Below are 19,787 nucleotides of genomic sequence, written 5' to 3'. Positions count from 1 at the left end.
AAACTGAGGGTATTAGAAGAGCTTTTCGCCTGTCACCACATTCATTCTGCAGGACATCAGCCTAGGATCCACATGTTCAGCTGGATGATCACAGATCTGCTTCACTGCTCATTGGTGAGCCCACAAATTTGCTTGGAGAACCCAGGTGAGGATAGTTCAGTTGCCTGGCTACATAACTTGCTGTGCTCGTTCATCTTTCTAAGCTTGCCGCTATCTCCTCTCAGTGGGTGCTTGTTAAAACCAGGGTGCTGCTGGCTGGGATAGTTAGCCCAGGAAGCCCCGAAGTCACAAAGATTTTAATCCCTTGTGAGCCAATGGATGAGAGAGACTCTGTCGCTTGTACCACCTTATGTTCATTTCTATTGGAAATGTACAATAAGATTTTGCCTGTTGGTGAACCAATAACGTTTTACCAAGGTGTGGTTCCCTCATCCTGTGTTGTCTAAGTAGTGTCATGCCCACAAGGAAGGAGTACGGGCATTCAGTGGGATGAGCCCTGGTCCGAGCAGTCTGTCTGAAGACATCTAGGCCAGCACATGACTGTATCAACTGACCCTCGTGTCTCCACACTATACTCCTGCCATTTTTGAATGATGGATTGAATAGTGCTTAGTGAGATGTTCAGAGCTTAGGCTTTTTTTTTTTTTTTTTTAAACCAAACCCTGCTTTACTTTTTTCCACAACTTTATCCCTAACCTGTCTGGTGGGTTCCTTGGTTTTCAAGATGCTGTTTGATCCCTAATGTTCTCAAACAAAACTCGTGAAATCTTCACAAAACAGCTGTAGTTATACTGACAATAAATGATACAGGTGACTCAATTTACTAATTATGTGACTTCTGGAGGCAATTGGTCACTCAGGCGCATCATACTACAAGGGGCTTAATACAAATACACGTCACAATATTCAGATTTATAGGTTTAAATATTTAGAAAACCATCTATCTTTACACTTCACAACAACTTGTTACTTTAATGCTGGTAGATCACATAAAACCCTAATAAAATACATTTACGTTTGTGGGTATGGCGCTAAAATAAGTGGAAACGTTCTGGGGGTGTGAATACTTTTACAAGGGGAAAAAAATCCTTCATGACTCTAAAAATATTAGACTAGTTCCCTGGATCAATGTCCCATCACAAAATCTAGTACTGATAATCTGCAATAATATACATTTTACGGAAGGCATCCAAGCCCGCCTTGAATGTTTGTAGTCTATCAACATTTATCACATCATGTGTCAGAGAGTTCCATATTCTCATTGCTCTTACAGTAAAGAATCCCCATCTGTGATTATGATTGAACCTCCTTGTCATCAATGCAGGCCTCAGTTGTAAAAAGCTCATTAGAAATATCTCAGTAATGCCCCTGATATACTTGTACATTATAATAAAATCTCCCCATAGCCTTTGTGTTTCCAAATGAATAACCCCAGGCTTGCTAACCTGTCCTCCTAGTGCAGACCTTCCATTCCTTTAATGGTCGCTCTTCTCTGCACCCGCTCTAGTTCAGTTATGTCCTCCTCATTCACTGGAGCCCGAAATTGTGCAGAATATTGTAAGTGTGGCCGCACTAGTGACTTGTATAGAGGAAAAACTGTTCTTGTCCGGAGCATCTGTGCCTCATTCACTGCATCCTATTATGTTATCTGCCTCGGCGGCAGCTTCCTGGCACTGGTTGGTTTTCTCGTCCTCCCGCACACCCACGATTTTTTCAGGGTCATTATTATGCAGTAATTTTGCAAATATTTTTTAAAAAATTGCAGTTTAAAAATCAGCCAAAAAAGTCTGCAAAGCTAAAAACCTGCAAGCATACAAAAAAAACCCAAACAAAAAAATAAAACAAGCAAACCGATGAATATTATAAAATAGTCACGTTCCATACATGTCAAGTAAAAGCCGCTTCTTAATATTATTGGATCAAAAATCTTCATTTCGGTTCCTGCAGCCCCAAAACCATGAATTGTCTTCTCCTTCATGCTATATAAAGTCTCCAGTAATTATATTACTGTACAGGATTCTTTATGATGTCACATAGTCATCTTCTCCACATTCAGGTCCCTACAATATCGGATCCTCTCAGTGGAGATCTTCTATATAAGAGAATTCTCCTAATTGCCCCATCAAGGATGGATATGGACAGGGACAAGATGGCGGAGAGGATATTACACCTCACCCTAGAGATCCTCTTCCGGCTTACTGGAGAGGTGAGAGATTCTGATGACGTCACATTACATCATTCTTATCTATGGGAATAAAGGCGGCGTGACACGCTACGATATGTCTGCCGATATGTCGTCGGGGTCACGGATTCCATGACGCACATCCAGCATCGTTAGAGATATCGTAGCGTGTGACAGCTACGAACGAGTGTTAACGAGCAAAAATACTCACCTTATCGTTGCTCGTTGACACGTCGTTCATTTTCATAATGTCGTTCCTCCTTCTGTGCGCCGGTTGTTCATCGTTCCCGGTGCAGCACACATCGCTACGTGTGACACCGCGTGAACGAGGAACTACAGCTTACCTGCGTCCTGCCAGCAATGAGGAAGGAAGAAGGTGGGCGGAATGTTACGTCACGCTCATCTCCGCCCCTCCGCTTCTATTGGGCGGCCGCTGTGTGACGTCACTGTGACGCCGAACGTCCCTCACCCTTCAGGAAGAGGATGTTCGCCGCCCACAGCGAGGTCGTGCGGAAGTTAAGTACATGTGACGGGAGTTAACGATTTTGTGCGCCACGGGCAACAAATTGCCTGTGACGCACAAATGACGGGGGCGGGTGCGATCGCACGATATATCGTCCTGTGTAAAGCAACCTTTACAGATGGACAGAACTGGAGAGGTGAGGACTCTGGAAATGTCTGGAGTGAGATTTATTACTGTGTCTCTCCATAACCAGGATTACACAGTAGTGAAGAAGACCTCTAGTGAGCGCTGTCAGACCCCTGTGTCTGAGGGATGGGGAAGACCCCTGAGCCCAATCACGGGGCCTCCACCTCACCCCCCGATACATGAGGACATCAATGACCAGAAGATCCTAGAACTCACCTACAAGATGATTGAGCTGCTGACTGGAGAGGTGACACTGCTGGGAATGCTGGGACATTATACAGTAACGCTATGAAGGGATCGGGGGTGACGGTATCATTGTATGTGTCAGGTTCCTTTAAGGTGTCAGGACGTCACCGTCTATTTCTCCATGGAGGAGTGGGAGTATTTAGAAGGACACAAAGATCTGTACAAGGACGTCATGATGGAGGTTCCCCAGCCCCTCACATCACCAGGTAATAGACAGGACTAAATACACACGGCCTATAATTATCTGTATGTAAGGAATGAATTCAGTCCCTGTATGTGTCTCCTCCAGTTCTATCCAGTAAGAGGACAACACCAGAGAGAGGTTCCCGTCCTCTTCTCCCACAGGACTGTAACCAAGAAGACCCCGATGTTCCTCAGGATGTGTTTCCTCCAGCTCTATCCAGTAAGAGATATCTACTCATGTACTTTCTGCACTAATTTTGTGTTTACATTTTTAGACTTTCTGCTCTGGGTTTTTTCAGCTGTATTTTCTTTGCTTCTGCTTCTTCTGCTGTTTGTTTCTAGTGCCTTCTCTATGTCGTTATGAAGGCAACTCAAAGACCTGCAGAGGGTTCATGAATACCCTGTTTCCCCAAAAAGACGACCTACACTGAAAATAAGCTCTAGCATGATTTTTATGGGATTTTTAGAGAATACTTGAAATATAAGACCTACTCCAAAAATAAGCCCTAGTTACAGTCAGGGCCAGTGTTGGGAGGAGTCAAACTGCGCAATTTCTTAGGAACCCCACTCTTTTAGGATCCCCATCAGTTGTATTCTGAGGTTGATTCTTTAAGGACCTTTGATGACTTCAAAGTCATGTGACATGATGTAACCAAAGGTATCTTAATTGCAGCATTAGGGGAAAGGGAGAGCAAACTGGACAATTTCACAGGGCCCCTATTCTCCTAGGGGCCCAGTGTTTATATGCTGAATATAGGACTGCTTAAGGACTTTTTTGACATCACATCATGTGACCAAAGGTCTCAACTGCAGGAGTCTAAGGGCGGCTTTGCATGTTGCAACATCGCACGTGCGATGTCGGTGGGGTCAAATCGAAAGTGACGCACCTCCGGCGTCACTTTCGACATCGTAGTGTGTAAATCCTAGATGATACGATTAACGAGCACAAAAGCGTCATTATTGTATCATTGGTGCAGGCTCCGACTTTTTCATAATTACTCTGCCGCGACAGGTACGATGTTCCTCGTTCCTGCGGCAGCGCACATCGCTGTGTGTTAAGCCGCAGGAGCGAGGAACATCTCGTTACCTGCCGCCGGCGGCTATACGGAAGGAAGGAGGTGGGCGGGATGTTTACATCCTGCTCATCTCCGCCCCTCCGCTTTGATTGGCCACCTGCCGTGTGACGTCGCTGTGCCGTTGTACGACCCGCCTCCTTAGGAAGGAGGCGGGTCACCGGCCAGAGCGACGGTGGCAGGGCAGGTGAGTGCATGTGAAGCTGGCGTAGCGATAATTTTCGCTATGCCAGCATTCACAAGATATCGCTGCTGCGACGGGGGTGGGGACTATCGCGTGCAACATCGCAGCATCGGCTTGCGATGTCGCAACGTGCAAAGCCCGCCTAAGGCTGAAGAGGAGACAGGCTGGTTTTGTGTGTGTGTGTGTGTTCATACTGATGTGACGCCAAGATGTCGCGGGTGGGGGACAGACCACAACCGGGGGGTCACTCGAGGCACTCAGATCTGGGCGGTGGCTGTGGCTCGAGTGGCAGCCAGATCCGGGGCTTGCGCAGCCGTCTGTCGCCCACGAGTGAAAAGGGGTTACTTACAGGGGATAGAGTCTTTGTCAGTGACGCCACCCATGGGTTGCAGTGAGGGATGGTGACACCGCTGCTGCCCTGTAGGTGGGCGCTCGGGGCTGATGGAGTGGGGCAGCATGGTGGGATCCCCTCCACAGGTAGCGAAGGTGTAGTCCCGGGGCCCAGGGAACGGTGAGGGGTTGAAGGGAGAAGGGAACTCACAGTTCGGTTGTCGTGGTGCTGGATGAGCTGATGATGATTTGGAGGGTCAGTAAACACACAGAGTCTGTATTCTAAACCAAGGCGGATGCCGGGAGCCTCTGGAGGGGTGTGCTGGATCCCGCACGCAGATATACAGCCAGGGGCCCTTTCTCCTGCACTTTCTGTGTGTCACTCTTGTAGCGGCCTGTGGACCAGATCCCCTCTCTCGGCAACGGCGGGCTACAACCCTGCCCCAGTCTACTTCAGGTTCCCCGCGACCGGATCTCCGTCGCCAGTGGCACTCACTGCCACCTAGTCAGCGTAGGTAGTCCAGATGTCCAGTGGTCCAGGGCTCCAACTCCGACTACCACCCTCTCCAGGGAGCTCCAACTCCCTCCTGTCAGCTCTCCACTCCTCTCTCTTCCTCTCCCTGACACAGACTGCTCTGCTCCACTTCACTGTCTTGTCTTGTTCCCTCCCATTGTCATGGGGGGGGGGGTTGGTGACTAGGGTCTGATTGGCTAATGTATACCTGTGTGGGGACTGTGTCGTTGCCAAAGAGGAGAATGGCCTGCATTTTGGTGGATTTGTGCAGGCTCTGTGACAACCTGGTTTTGCCAAGGCGTCACCCCCCCCCCCCCCTTCCACCCCTTGGTAAAACACAGCCCGTCCTTGGGCTGTCCGGCACCGGTATTTCTTTTTCGGCTTCTGCAATTGAAAAAGAAAACAAGTAAACCATTTCAAAACGTTTCTTTCATTCCCCGGAGGGAAGGCACAAGAAAAAACAAACATTTTTAACGTTACGAAACTGTCCTGAAGAAAAGAGATGGTTGAGTTCCGCTACCAAGTCCATAGAACAACATTTTACAACCAGCGCAGCCTCCTGTGGCAGCTCTTCTCCCAAACAACCCGCCACCCAAACAACACGGATCCCCAGTGCCACCCTCACTCACGGTGCTGCACTGTCCTGAGACCCCCTTTTAGTTGCTTGCGGTACGGGTGCAGCTGCTTTCCTTTCTCCAGCTCTCAACTTTTAGCAGGTTCGGCACCGTCCTCCACCAAGGGCTCCTGGTACCACCTCCTTGTGATACGCTGCTCCGGACCCTGATGGCCTCTTCCAATTTTAACAGGCAGGGTAAAGAGGTTCAACAAGAACGGTGTTCCTTTAAATTTTTAACTTTAACTCTCCTGCCACTCTCCACCTGGGATCAGATGGCCTTCTCCACGGAATATGAGGACGTTCAACAAGGGTTAGCAGTCTAAAAACAACTTGGATACTTCAGGCTCCGGTTTCCCGAGCAGCTACCCTTCTGCAGAGTTGCTGCTGCTGCCGTTCCCAGTATGGGGCACGGTTCCTGTGCTTCTCCTCCTGCCCAGGAGCCAGGCCCACTCGGATGCCCTCGGCGCTGGCTACGACTGGCCTCTCGGACTGCCGTGGGCCCCACCTCTCTGCAGATGCACTCCGGCTACTCCACAGCCGGGACGGGGTGCTTAGGAGCGGTTGTCGCTACAGCTGGGGTAGACTTCAGGTCGAGTGCCGCCTCCGTTGCGGCCGGGCGGACTGCCAGAGCCGACGTCATCACCGGTGCGGCTGGACTCGGGACCAGGTGAGATGTCATCAGGGTTGTGGCCTGGTTTGGGGCCAGGACGGGTGCCGAGGTGGTGGTAAAAGCAAGGCCCGAGGTCCCAGTTGCTGGGTCCTCTTCAGCAGACGAGACGGGTTTCGCTGCCACAAGTCGAGGTAGTGGGTCTGTCAGGGCGCTGGCTGCGGACAAGGGTGACGAGCGAGGCGACGTGGCGGACGGGGGCAGGCCGGACCCCTCAGCCGGGATGGCTGGTTCCTGGGGAACATAGGGGTGTGGGTCACTGCTTATCCGCTCCTCCGAGGCCATCTCCATCTCGCGCGCCCGGACAGCTGCAGCCAGGCCCTTCATCTCTGTCGTCCACCTCGTCAGGATGAAGTGGGCTTGGGCCTGGATCCTCTGGCACATCTTCTCCGTCTGCTCCTCAATCCACTCTGCGGTTCCGGGAACGGGACTCTCCGCATGCTGGTTGCCAGGCTGCTGGGACATCTTGCTGCGTTGGTGTCCAGGAACGGGTTTCTGCAGAGTCCTGGCGTCCCTGCACTTTACAGTTCTAGTTACATGCCGCTCCTTCTGCCCTCCCCCTTGGTTTTCGACAGTAATCTCGCAGGACCCACTGTCCTTTGCAACTTTCTGCTTTGTGGGTCACCGGCTTCCCCCCTCATTCTTAGAGGGCGGGGCCTCAGTCTTCGCGCTCTTTTCGGGGAAGAAGATGGCAGGGCTTTTGTTTTTGGCACCAAATATGGCGGGTAAGATGGCGGCAGTCCAGAAATTTCAGCGTTTCATGGGTTAACAGTTCAATGAAGGCACACTTCACCCAGGCTAGTGGATGGGGTAAGTATCCTGTTCGTGACGCCAGTTTTGGTTGTTACGGGCGGGGGCCGCTCGGATCCGGGTTCGGTACGGTGGCTCAAGTTGTGACTGGACTCGGGCCTCAGACTGCCGTCCACCCTCGCAACCGTAGGAAGGGAGTATTTACAGGGGATTGATGTGTCGGTGACGCTACCCTTGGGTTGCGGTGAGGTGTGGTAGCACCGCCGCTGCCTGGTAATGGGGCGCCCGGGGTGGATGGAGCGGGGCAGCAAGTTGGAATCCCCTCCATGGGTAGGGGAGGTGTTCCCCCGGAATCCAGGTACACGGGAGTAATGACTGCTGGAGGTGACGGGCCAGGTTGGACCGAGGACCGGTGGTGTACTCACAGTTCAAAGGATTGCACACAAAGTCCAGTAGTATACCAAGTTGCCAGTGACCGGTCGCCTCCGGCGGGTGTATTCGGATTCCCACACCCGGGTGTAGCAAACAGGGGTTCCTTCCTCCTGCACTCACTGTCTCTTTTTCTGGAACGACTTCGTATAGAACGGGGAAGTCCACTCACGGTACTGTATATTTGGGAACTGTGGCCGCGAAATCTGACCCTTGGGATTTCTGTGGGTTCTGACGGACACCCTATCCGCCGCGTTGGGCTTGCGTTTCGCTCTCTGGGCTTCTCTGGAACAAGGCCTGAAACCTTGTCCCTGGCTGGTCAATTAACGAGGGGGCTTGCAATCATCCTCGTCCTAGGGTCCAGGTACCCCGACTGTGCACGGCCTCCGGACCGGATTCCCACTGCCCTGCCTTGGTCCACTTTAGGTTTCCCGCGACCGGATCTCCATCGCCTTTGGTCCTGTTTGCCGTCTGCCACCTAGTCCGGTAGTCCAGGGGCCCCAACCCCTGACTCCACATCACTTCCACTTAACTACTGTCAGACTTGACTGTCACACTTAGGGGTACTCTGCACGCTGCGACATCGCTAGCCGATTGTAGCGATGCCGAGCGCGATAGCCCCCGCCCCTGTCGCCCATACGATATCTTGTGATAGCTGCCGTAGCGAATATTATCGCTACGGCAGCTTCACACGCACATACCTGCACTGCAACGTCGCTCTGGCCGGCGACCCGCCTCCTTCCTAAGGGGGCGGGTCGTGCGGCGTCACAGCGACGTCACACGGCAGGCGGCCAATAGAAGCGGAGGGGCGGAGATGAGCAGGACGTAAACATCCCGCCCACCTCCTTCCTTCCTTCCGCATAACCGGCGTGAGCCGTGGGACGCAGGTAAGGAGATGTTCCTCGCTCCTGCAGCTTCACACACAGCGATGTGTGCTGCCGCAGGAACGAGGAACAACATCGTATCTCCTATCGGTCCGATATTATGAAAATGACCGACACTACACAGATCACCGATTTACGACGCTTTTGCGATCGTTTATCGGTGCATCTAAACTTTACACGTTGTGACATCGTTACCGGCGCCGGATGTGCGTCATTTTCGATTTGACCACCAACTATATCGCAGTAGCGATGTCGCAACGTGCAAAGTACCCCTTAGACTTCTGAACTAGACTTGACTTTTCTCCTCGACTGTCCAGAACTAGACTCTGACTACTGTCTTCCAGACCCTGACACCTCAGGACCCCTAGGTGGGCGCTCCCATCCACCTGGTCCCGCCAACTGCTGTGTCCCTATTGTCATGAGGGGGTGGCTAGGCTTTAATGGCTGTGTTGTACCTGAGTGTGGGTTTTGTGTGTTGGCTCAAGGAGGATGGACTTTTGTGACAACCTGGTTTTTGCCAGGGCGTCACACTAATTTTAGCCAGCTTTGCCTAAATAGGCAGCACAAGGGTGTGATGCCACCACTTCTCTGTTTCATAACAAACTGCGTATTTCCCTATGCCAGAAATCTCACTCCAGTCCCTGACGTCATTTTTCAGTGTACATCGCTGGTCTTGATGAATTGGAGCTCTAATGTGTATCTGCACAGACCACAAGACCCTTCTACCTGCTTTGGTTACAAAGCCTAAGGATGGGCCATCAAAGTTAAGGCCGCTTTATACACTACAATATATCTTACGATGTGTCGGCGGGGGGTCACGTCGTAAGTGACGCACATCTGGCAACGTACGTTACATTGTAGCATGTAACAGCTACGTGCGATTGCGATTAAATGGTAAAACGTTCATCGCATGCACGTCGTTTAATTCCTAAAAATTGAACATCAGGTTGTTCTTCGTACCCGGGGTAACACACATCGCTGTGTGTGACACCCCGGGAACGATGAACTTCAGCTTACCTGCGTCCCGCGGCTCCCGGCCGGCTATGCGGAAGGAGGTGGGCGGGATGTTTACGTCCCGCTAAGCTCCGCCCCTCGGCTTCTATTGGCCGGCTGCCGCGTGACGTCGATGTGACGCCGAACGTCCCTCCCACTCCAGGAAGTGGACATTCGCCGCCCACATCGAGGTCGTATGGAAGGTAAGTACGTGTGACGGGTGTTAATCGTTTGTGCGACACGTTCAACAAATTAAACGTGTTGGACATACGATGGGGGCGGTTTCGATTTCATACGATATCGTATGCGAAATCATAATGTGTAAAGCAGGCTTTACTGTCCCGGACAACCCCGTTAAAAATCCAGCATCTGTCCCTAACTATTTTCTGTTTGTCTTGGAAAATAATCTCTTTGAAATTGTCTATGTTGTGGATCAATGTTACAAGGAAATGTTTGCAGGTTTTTTCCATCTGTCCTGGTGGTGTCAGGATCTGTGGAAATTATAGATTCTGGTAGTCTGCATGTTAATGTACTGCCCTGGTGTTGGTCGGATCCGGGATTGTGGTGGCTCAAGGGGCCCGGATCCGGCTTGGTGGACACTTGGATCCTTGAAAGGGGGGTATTTACAGGGGATAAGTTTGTGACGCCACCTGTGGGTTGCGGTAATAGGAGTACCGCCGCTGCTGTAGGGCGTACCCGGGGCAGATGGAGTGAAGCAGCCTGATGTTAGCCCCTCCACAGCTATGGATGGCCGCGGGCTCAGGGGTGTAGTTGGTGGTGATTAGTTGGGAGCGTAGGGTGCAGGGGGAGCGAGGTACTCACTGTGGGTAGTCGTGGTGCAGGATGAGGATTATAAAGTAGACACATACACTGCAGATAAACCAAGTTCTCTGTATGTCACAATTGCTACAGGGGAGCCCGTCCAGGTGTCCGCTTCCACCGGTGTCACTGGATGGTGCCAGAGCCCTCCTCCGTGCACAATTTTTAGTGTCTGTCTGTGGCCCCTCGGCGTAAAGCGGTTAGGGCCCCGCTATTCTTGTAAAGTGTAGCTGAGCTCTTAGGAGCTGGCTTTTGGGACTTCAGTGGGCTGCTTTTGCCTGGAAAACCCTGTCCCCTGTGTTGTGCTGATGCCTCCAATCCCTGAGCTCTGTGGAAAGGTCCCTGAAGGTTTCCTCTCTCTGCAGGTTAATTCCCAGGACGTTGAATCGGCTCCTGACCTATGGTTCTGTACCCTGTCGTGCTCGGTACCAGTCAGTTTCTTTTGGGCTTGATGGTGCCAACTATCCTCCTAGACTATGTCTGTCGCACCCTTTCCAATGTCACTGCCATCGGTCCCCGACTCCTCTGGTCCCGGACCACCGTCTGTGACCCAACCATGGTCTAGCTCCTCGGGAGCCCACTCTCCCCTGCCTCTCACTCTTTGAGGGCTCTTACTCTTCTCCTTCCTCAACTCTAACTGACTACTTCCCTCCCACCAGTGTGCCTGACCCCTAGGTGAGTGGCCCTATTCCAGCTAGACCAACCCACTGGTGTGTCTGACAGGTCATGATGTGAGGTGTTGATTGGGATTTGTAGTACTGTTGTTAGTGACACCAGTTTGATAAGAACCTGGAACCATGGGGGGGTAAGCCCTGCACCCTAGATAAGGATGCAGTACCCTGTGGCACCCTGATTTACTCAGGGGCGCCACATTCCCCCTTGGTTAAACGCAGCTCCTCCCCGGGCTACAGGACACACAGAGTTTTTTATTAAAATGGAATTAGGAAAAAGGGGTAACATATTAGGCATAACAGTCTTCCTGCACAGGGGAGGCAATTCACTTAAATGTTTCAAACTCACAGAGTCTAACGGTAGAACATTTGGGAACGCTACCAGTTGTAGCGGTAGTCGGGGACTCGGCCTGCTCCGCTGCAGACCCTTCTTGCGACCCGCCACTCAAAACACCTGCACCCCTGGTGCCACCGCTAACCATGGTGTCACACCACCCCGAGTTTCTTGTAGTGTCCGTGGTGACAGCATTGAAGTCCTGATGGTTCAAGAGACAACTCTGGTAGGGACACTAGGTGCAACTATTTACAATAGCACAAGTTTGTGCTGGCTGCTGCCAGTCCTGCAGCCAAGGTCGTTAATACTGAGGAAAGGGTAAAACAGGGTCCATGCACCGGGTGTAACAATTATAAAACTTGCAAATCAGGTTACTTATTCGGGTAATTAGTATTTTCAACATTTTAAAACATTACTTATCATTTTCTAAGCATTAAATAACATAACAACACTGTAATGAGATAGCCAGGTTCCGCTATCATTTTACTATTTTTCCATCTTGCATGACATGCCTGCTAACCTCCAGGGCATACCAGCCCCGCTCTCCACAATGCCGGCAGTACGAAACCAGATCTCCTGGCTTCAGGTTTCGGTCGGGGTGCCCCTTTGGGAGGTGTTCTGCTACATCCCTCCTGGAGACAAACACCCCAGCAGCAAGGCTCGGCTCAGAGATGAATCCCCACCCCTTGATGGGGGTCAAAACGCTCCACCAGGCCTTGGTACCGCGGCCCTCTGACCCGGAATGTAGCCTTTCTCAGGTGCTCCTCTCTATGCATGCGGGTGGCAACCTCTGCCTGACGCTGCTCTCTGGCGGACATCTCCGTAAGCAGCTGCTGGTGCTGTCTCTCCCAGTATGGGTCGTGGATCTCAGATTCCATCTCCCCCAGGGGAACCGGGTGTATTCGGATTCCCCCAGCCCCGGCAGCTACCGGGGAGGCCGCGCTGCAGCGGAACCAGCATGTTGGTGGGCTCCTCATCTGCAGTGGTAACGAGATGAATCGGCTGTTCCACAGCTGGGCCAGCAGCGGCCAGGTGCTCCATACCGAGATACGGGCCCAGGGATGCGGCCGGGGGATGCGGCCGGGTCTAATCTAGCCATGGATGGTACCGGAGGTGTTGTGGTCTGGTCTGGTCTGGTCTGGCCGTGGATGGCATCGGAGGCGTTGCGGCCTGGTCAGGTCTGGCCGGTGGTAGGGCCAGAGGCGTTGCGGCCTGCTCATCTTCCGCGGGGGCTGGAGGCTCCACTGTCGGTGTTGGGGGCAGTGGCTCGGCTATAGCTTCAGCCGAGGGCGGAGTAGGTGGCAAGGCTGTCACGGTAGCTGGGGGCATATCGTGTTCCGTGGCCAGGTAGGCTGGATCAACCAGAACTGGGCGTTTGCCTATCCGCTCCACACTCAGGGCTTCTACATCACGGACCCGCACTGCCGCAGCCACACTCCTCATCTCGATCCTACAGTCATTCAGCAAGAACAGGAACTGCATCTGCATCCTCCTGCAGAGCCACTCTGTCTCCTCTTCGATCCAGGTAGCCATCCCGGGAACGGAACGCTCAAGCAACCAGTCTCTTGGCACCGACATCCTGCTGCTCTCTGTGTTCCAGGAACTTTTTCTGCAGAGTCCTGGTCTCCGCCTTTACATCCTGTTACTTCCAAGGGTGCGAAGCTCCGGCTCCACACCCTTTTGCTGGTGAGGATTGCCCAGTTGTTGTTTTTGGTACCAAAATGGCGGGCAAGATTGCAGCAAAATGGCGGCAATCCAAACGGACAGTCACAGCACAGTTTTGGACAGTTCTAAAAGGCGCACGTCACCCGGTTAATGGGTCCAGTCCTTATCCTGTTCGTGACGCCAGTGTACCACCCCAGTGTTGGTCGGGTTGCTCGGATCCGGGATCGTGGTGGCTCTTGGGGCCCGGACCCGGCTTGGTGGACACTTGGATCCTTGAAAGGGGGTATTTACAGGGGATAAGTTTGTGACGCCACCTGTGGGTTGCAGTAATGGGAGTACCGCCGCTGCTGTAGGGCGTACCCGGGGCAGATGGAGTGAAGCAGCCTGATGTTAGTCCCTCCACAGCTAGGGATGGCCCCGGGCTCAGGGGTTTAATTGGTGGTGATGAGTTGGGAGCGTAGGGTGCAGGGGGAGCGAGGTACTCACTGTGGGTAGTCGTGGTGCAGGATGAGGATTATAAAGTAGACACATACACTGCAGATAAACCAAGTTCTCTGTATGTCACAGTTGCCACAGGGGAGCCCGTCCAGGTGTCGGCTTCCACCGGTGTCACTGGATGGTCCCGGAGCCCTCCTCCGTGCACAATTTTTAGTGTCTGTCTGTGGCCCCTCGGCGTGAAGTGGTTAGGGCCCCGCTACCCTTGTAAAGTGTAGCTGTGCTCTTAGGAGCTGGCACTTGGGACTTCAGTGGCTGCTTTTGGCTGGAAAACCCTGTCCCCCGCATTGTGCTGATGCCCCCAATCTCTGAGCTCTGTGGAAAGGTCCCTGAAGGTTTCCTCTCTGCAGGTTAATTCCCAGGATGTTGAATCGGCTCCTGACCTAGGGTTCTGCACCCCGTCGTGCTCGGTACCGGTCAGTTTCTTTTGGGCTTGATGGGGCCGACAGTTCTCATAGACTATGTCCGTCGCACCCTTTCCAATGTCACTGCAACCAGTCCCCGACTCCTCTGGTACCGGACCACCGTCTGCGACCCAAGCACGGTTTAGCTCCCCGGGAGCTCACTCTCCGCAGCCTCTTACTCTTTGAGGGCTCTTACTCCTCTCCTTCCTCAACCCTGACTGACTCACTTCCCTCCTACCAGTCTACCTGACCCCTAGGTGGGTGACCCTATTCCAGCTAGACCAACCCACTGGTGTGTCTGACAGGTCATGATGTAAGGTTTTGATTGGGATTTGTAGTGCTGTTGTTAGTGATACCGGTTTGATAAGAGCCTAGATCCATGGGGGGTAGGCCCTGCACCCTATATAAGGATGCAGTACCCTGTGGCACCCTGATTTACTCAGGGGCGCCACATTAACTTCTCTGGTGTCTGTGAGCAGGGCAAGGAGACGCAGGCATCGAACCACAGGCTTGGGCAGACTAGCAAGAGTTATTCTCTGTTCTGCTGCTTGTTAATATCTTTGATCACATGCTGTAGAGAAGAAAGTATCGTTTGCTCCCCTTCAACTTGCCTATTTCATTAATGCCACATATAGTTTACCTATACTGACCTGGTGAGGTGTTGTCATTTAGGGCGGCTTTGCACGTTGCGACATCGCACGTGCGATGTCGGTGGGGTCAAATCGAAAGTGACGCACATCCGGCGTCACTTTCGACATCGTACTGTGTAAATGCTAGATGATACGATGAACGAGCGCAAAAGCGTCGTTATCGTATCATTGGTGCATTCTCCGACATTTCCATAATGCCGGTGCTGCGACCGGTACGATGCAGCTCTTCGTTCCTGCGGCAGCACACATAGCTGTGTGTGAAGCCGCAGGAGCGAGGAACATCTCCTTACCTGCCGCCGGCAGCTATACGGAAGAAAAGAGGTGGGCGGGATGTTTACATCCTGCTCATCTCCGCCCCTCCACCGCTATTGGCCGCCTGCCGTGTGACGTCGCTATGATGCTGCACGACCAGCCCCCTGCGGATCGCCGGCCAGGACGACGGTCGCAGGGCAGGTGAGTGCGTGTGAAGCTGGCGTAGCGATAATTTTCGCTACGCCAGCCTTCACAAGATATTGTACCTGCGACGGGGGCGGGGACTATCGCATGCGACATCACAGAATTGGCTTGCGATGTCGCAACGTGCAAAGCCCGCCTTAGACTTACGGGTAGTTGTGTATTATTGCTGTGAGCTGTTGTGGTGTTAACCCTTTTTGCCTTCCTGCTCTTGCTTTTCTCCTTAGTCTCTCACTGTTTATTTCTGTGAGTTCGCAATGTGTCCCGTCTGTCTTAATCTGTGTTTCCATCATATTCCTGCCCCGGGGGAATAACAGATTAGACCTGGTCGGGAGAATAGTAAGGCCCGGGACTCCGGCATCTCTATCTTCAGGGGTAATTCAGAAATTAGGAATAGCTTAGGGTCCCCTAGCGTGAGGCATAGTATAGGGGCCCTCTGTCCCTCATTATCCTGCAGTCACATTGTGACAATCAATCAGATTATTTACTGTGGCACATTCCAGAAAACTGTTGCTAGGAATGGGAGATACGAATTTACGAAAATGTAATTCTTAAGGCCCCGTTACACACTACGATATATCTAACGATATGTCGTCGGGGTCACGTCGTTAGTGACGCACATCTGGCATCATTTGACATATCGTAGCGTGTGACAGCTACGAGCGACTGTGAATGAGCAAAAATACTCACCTTATCGTTGCTCGTTGACACGTCGCTCATTTTCAAAAAATCGATCGTCCTTTTGCGCACCGGCTGTTCATTGTTCCCGAAGCAGCACACATCGCTCCGTGTGACACCCCGAGAACGATGAACTGCAGATTACCTGTGGCCGCCGGCAATGCGGAAGGAGGTGGGTGGGATGTTACGTCCCGCTCATCTCCGCCCTTCCACTTCTATTGGGCGGCCGCTGTGATATGTCGCTGTGACGCCGAACATCCCCCCCCTTCGGGAAGAGGATGTTTGCCACCCACAGCGAGGTCGTTCGGGAAGTACGTGTGACGGGGGTTACTGACTTTGTGCGACACGGGCAACAAATTGCCCGTAGCGCACAAACGATGGGGGCGGGTGCGATCGCACGATAAATCGACGCGTGTAACGGGGCCTTAAGATGTTGAAATTGGAGAACAGATTCAGAATATATTTCACCCTAATTAAATTTTTGATGTTATGGTTTAAAAAAAATGTATTTTCAAGATATCATTAAAAAATAATAATTGGTTTTATTTTTAGCAGATGACTGTATTGGGAGTTCAGATGGAAATCTATTATCTTCAGAATTTATAACCGATGATAAAAGTATCACACATTATACACATGAAGAGCATGCTGTTGTCCCAGATATACCTCCAGTCCTTCCTCGAAAAGCTCTATCATCATTTCATGACCATGGAAAACTTCACACAGGGGAGAAGCCATTTTCATGTTCAGAATGTGGGAAATGTTTTATTCAGAAATCGGAACTTGTTGTGCATCAAAGATATCACACAGGGGAGAAGCCATTTTCATGTTCAGAATCTGGGAAATGTTTTATTCAGAAATCGGATCTTGTTGTGCATCAAAGATCTCACACAGGGGAGAAGCCATTTTCATGTTCAGAGTGTGGGAAATGTTTTATTCATAAATCATACCTTGTTAGACATCAGAAAAATCACACAGGGGAGAAGCCATTTTCATGTCCAGAATGTGGTAAATGTTTTATTCAGAAATCGGAACTTGTTGTGCATCAAAGATATCACACAGGGGAGAAGCCATTTTCATGTTCAGAATGTGGGAAATGTTTTATTCAGAAATCGGATCTTGTTGTGCATCAAAGATCTCACACAGGGGAGAAGCCATTTTCATGTCCAGAATGTGGTAAATGTTTTATTCAGAAATCGGAACTTGTTGTGCATCAAAGATATCACACAGGGGAGAAGCCATTTTCATGTTCAGAATGTGGGAAGTGTTTTATTCGGAAATCAAAACTTGTTATGCATCAAAGATCTCACACAGGGGAGAAGCCATTTTCATGTCCAGAATGTGGTAAATGTTTTATTCAGAAATCGAAACTTGTTGTGCATCAAAGATATCACACAGGGGAGAAGCCATTTTCATGTTCAGAATGTGGGAAATGTTTTATTCAGAAATTCGATCTTGTTGTGCATCAAAGATCTCACACAGGGGAGAAGCCATTTTCATGTTCAGAGTGTGGGAAGTGTTTTATTCGGAAATCAGAACTTGTTGTGCATCAAAGATCTCACACAGGGGAGAAGCCATTTTCATGTTCAGAGTGTGGGAAGTGTTTTATTCGGAAATCAGATCTTGTTGTGCATCAAAGAGGTCACACAGGGGAGAAGCCATTTTCATGTTCAGAATGTGGGAAATGTTTTATTCAGAAATCGGATCTTGTTGTGCATCAAAGATCTCACACAGGGGAGAAGCCATTTTCATGTTCAGAGTGTGGGAAATGTTTTATTCAGAAATCGGATCTTGTTGTGCATCAAAGAGGTCACACAGGGGAGAAGCAATTTTCATGTTCAGAGTGTGGGAAATGTTTTATTCATAAATCATACCTTGTTAGACATCAGAAAAATCACACAGGGGAGAAGCCATTTTCATGTCCAGAATGTGGTAAATGTTTTACTTGGAAATCAGGTCTTGTTTACCATCAAAAAAATCACACAAAATAAACCATTTTTATGTTCTGAATGTGGAAAATGTAATTCTCAGAAATCAGATCTTGTTAAACATGTGAAGAGGCTGCACTGGGAAGGAACCTTTTTCCATGTGAATAATTTAAATATTTAACTGGTAAATCAAGTCTTGCCGACCATCAGAAAACCAACAGAGCAGAGCAGCCATTTTTGTTTTCAGAATTTGCCAAATGTTTTTATCATCAATTAGGTCCTGTTGTCAGATGAGTCACACGGGAGAAGCCATCAGGATTTATTATAATAAAAAGGGTTTTTTCCAAAAGTCGGCTGCAATTCCTTAATTGAGGGAGGAATATAGGGAAAAGAATTCACACAAAAAATGTGGTCATAATGCACTTATGGGGGGGGGGGGATCTGCTGCTGACACTGTTACGGGGATAAAATGTACTAATGTCCACATCCTTGGCCCCTTCCAGGTATATGTGTCTCCCATTCTTGTGTATATGTCCATCCTGGTATATATGTTGCCCATCTTTATCCCATCCTGGTATATATGATCTTCATCCTGGTATATAACCCATAGCAAAAAGTATGGACTCACCTGGCTCGGAGGATGTTCATTCAGTTGTTTTATTTTAGAAAAAAAGCAGATCACAGACATGGCACAAAACTAAAATCATTTCAAATGTCATCTTTCTGGCTTTAAGAAACACTTAAAGAAATTAAGGAAAAAAAATGTGCTAGCCAGTAACAGTTACTTTTTTAGACCGAGCAGGGGTAAAAATTATGGAATCAATCAATTCTGAGGTAAAAATGATGGAATCATGAAAAACAAACAAACTAAAATACACTCCAATACATCACTAGTAGTGTTGAGCGAGTATGCTTGTCACTACTCGGTACTCGCACGAGTATCACTGTACTCGGGCTACTCGGCGGGTACCGAGTAACCTCGCGATACTCGTGCTGTACTCGTGGTCTTCATTCCTGCATGTTGGCGCTCTTTTGAGAGCCAGCCCTTATGCAGGGATTGGCTGGCAGACCACTGCAATTCCACAGCCCTGTTAGTTGTGGAATTGCAGTGATTGGCCGGCCCTCACAGCATGACCGTGCCTTTAGCCCGACACTTCCCCGCTCGGCTAAGCCCCCTCCCGCACTCCACTCCGCATGTATATATATATACACGCATACACACACACGCACGTTTTTTTTTTTACTTTACATTTTTATGGTTTCTACATGCTGCCGGGGGTCATTTCAGAATAATACTCGGGTCTCCCATAGGATAACATTGGGCTCGGTGCTCGGGCCGAGTACACGAGTATCTTGGGATGCTCGGCCCGAGCCTCGCGCACCCGAGCTTTTTGGTACTCGCTCATCACTACTAATCACTAGTATTATTCTGAAATGACCCCCGGCAGCATGAAGAAACCATAAAAATGTAAAGTAAAAAAAAAACGTGCGTGTGTGTGTATGCGTGTATATATATACATGCGGAGTGGAGTGCGGGAGAGGGCTTAGCCGAGCGGGGAAGTGTCGGGCTAAAGGCACGGTCATGCTGTGAGGGCCGGCCAATCACTGCAATTCCACAACTAACAGGGCTGTGGCATTGCAGTGGTCTGCCAGCCAATCCCTGCATGAGGGCTGGCTCTCAAAAGAGCGCCAACATGCAGGAATGAAGACCACGAGTACAGCACGAGTATCGCGAAATTACTCGGTCCCCGCCGAGTAGCCCGAGTACAGTGATACTCGTGCGAGTACCGAGTAGTGACAAGCATACTCGCTCAACACTACTAATCACTAGTATCACCACCTCTGGCTTTTATAACAGCTTGCAGTCTCTGAGGCATGGACTTAATGAGTGACGAACAGTACTCTTTATCAAGTCTGGCTCCAACTTTCTCTGATTGCTGTTGCCAGATCAGCTTTGCAGGTTGGAGCCTTGTCATGGACCATTTTCTTT

General features: G+C 50.4%; 1 protein-coding gene across 1 annotated transcript; it reads left to right on the top strand.

The window, feature by feature from the left end:
- Positions 1-1,884: 1,884 nt before the first annotated feature.
- On the top strand, positions 1,885-18,109 carry LOC142313108 (uncharacterized). Its single transcript, XM_075352092.1, has 3 exons — positions 1,885-1,891; positions 3,367-3,480; positions 16,425-18,109. Exons 1-3 carry the CDS (start codon positions 1,885-1,887, stop codon positions 17,858-17,860), a joined length of 1,557 nt encoding a protein of 518 aa, XP_075208207.1. The 3' UTR covers positions 17,861-18,109.
- Positions 18,110-19,787: the final 1,678 nt, after the last annotated feature.

The sequence above is a fragment of the Anomaloglossus baeobatrachus genome, chromosome 5 (genome assembly GCF_048569485.1).
Source record: "Anomaloglossus baeobatrachus isolate aAnoBae1 chromosome 5, aAnoBae1.hap1, whole genome shotgun sequence".
In the NCBI taxonomy this organism is placed as follows: Eukaryota; Metazoa; Chordata; class Amphibia; order Anura; family Aromobatidae; genus Anomaloglossus; species Anomaloglossus baeobatrachus.
This window is presented reverse-complemented; position numbering and strand designations above follow the sequence as displayed.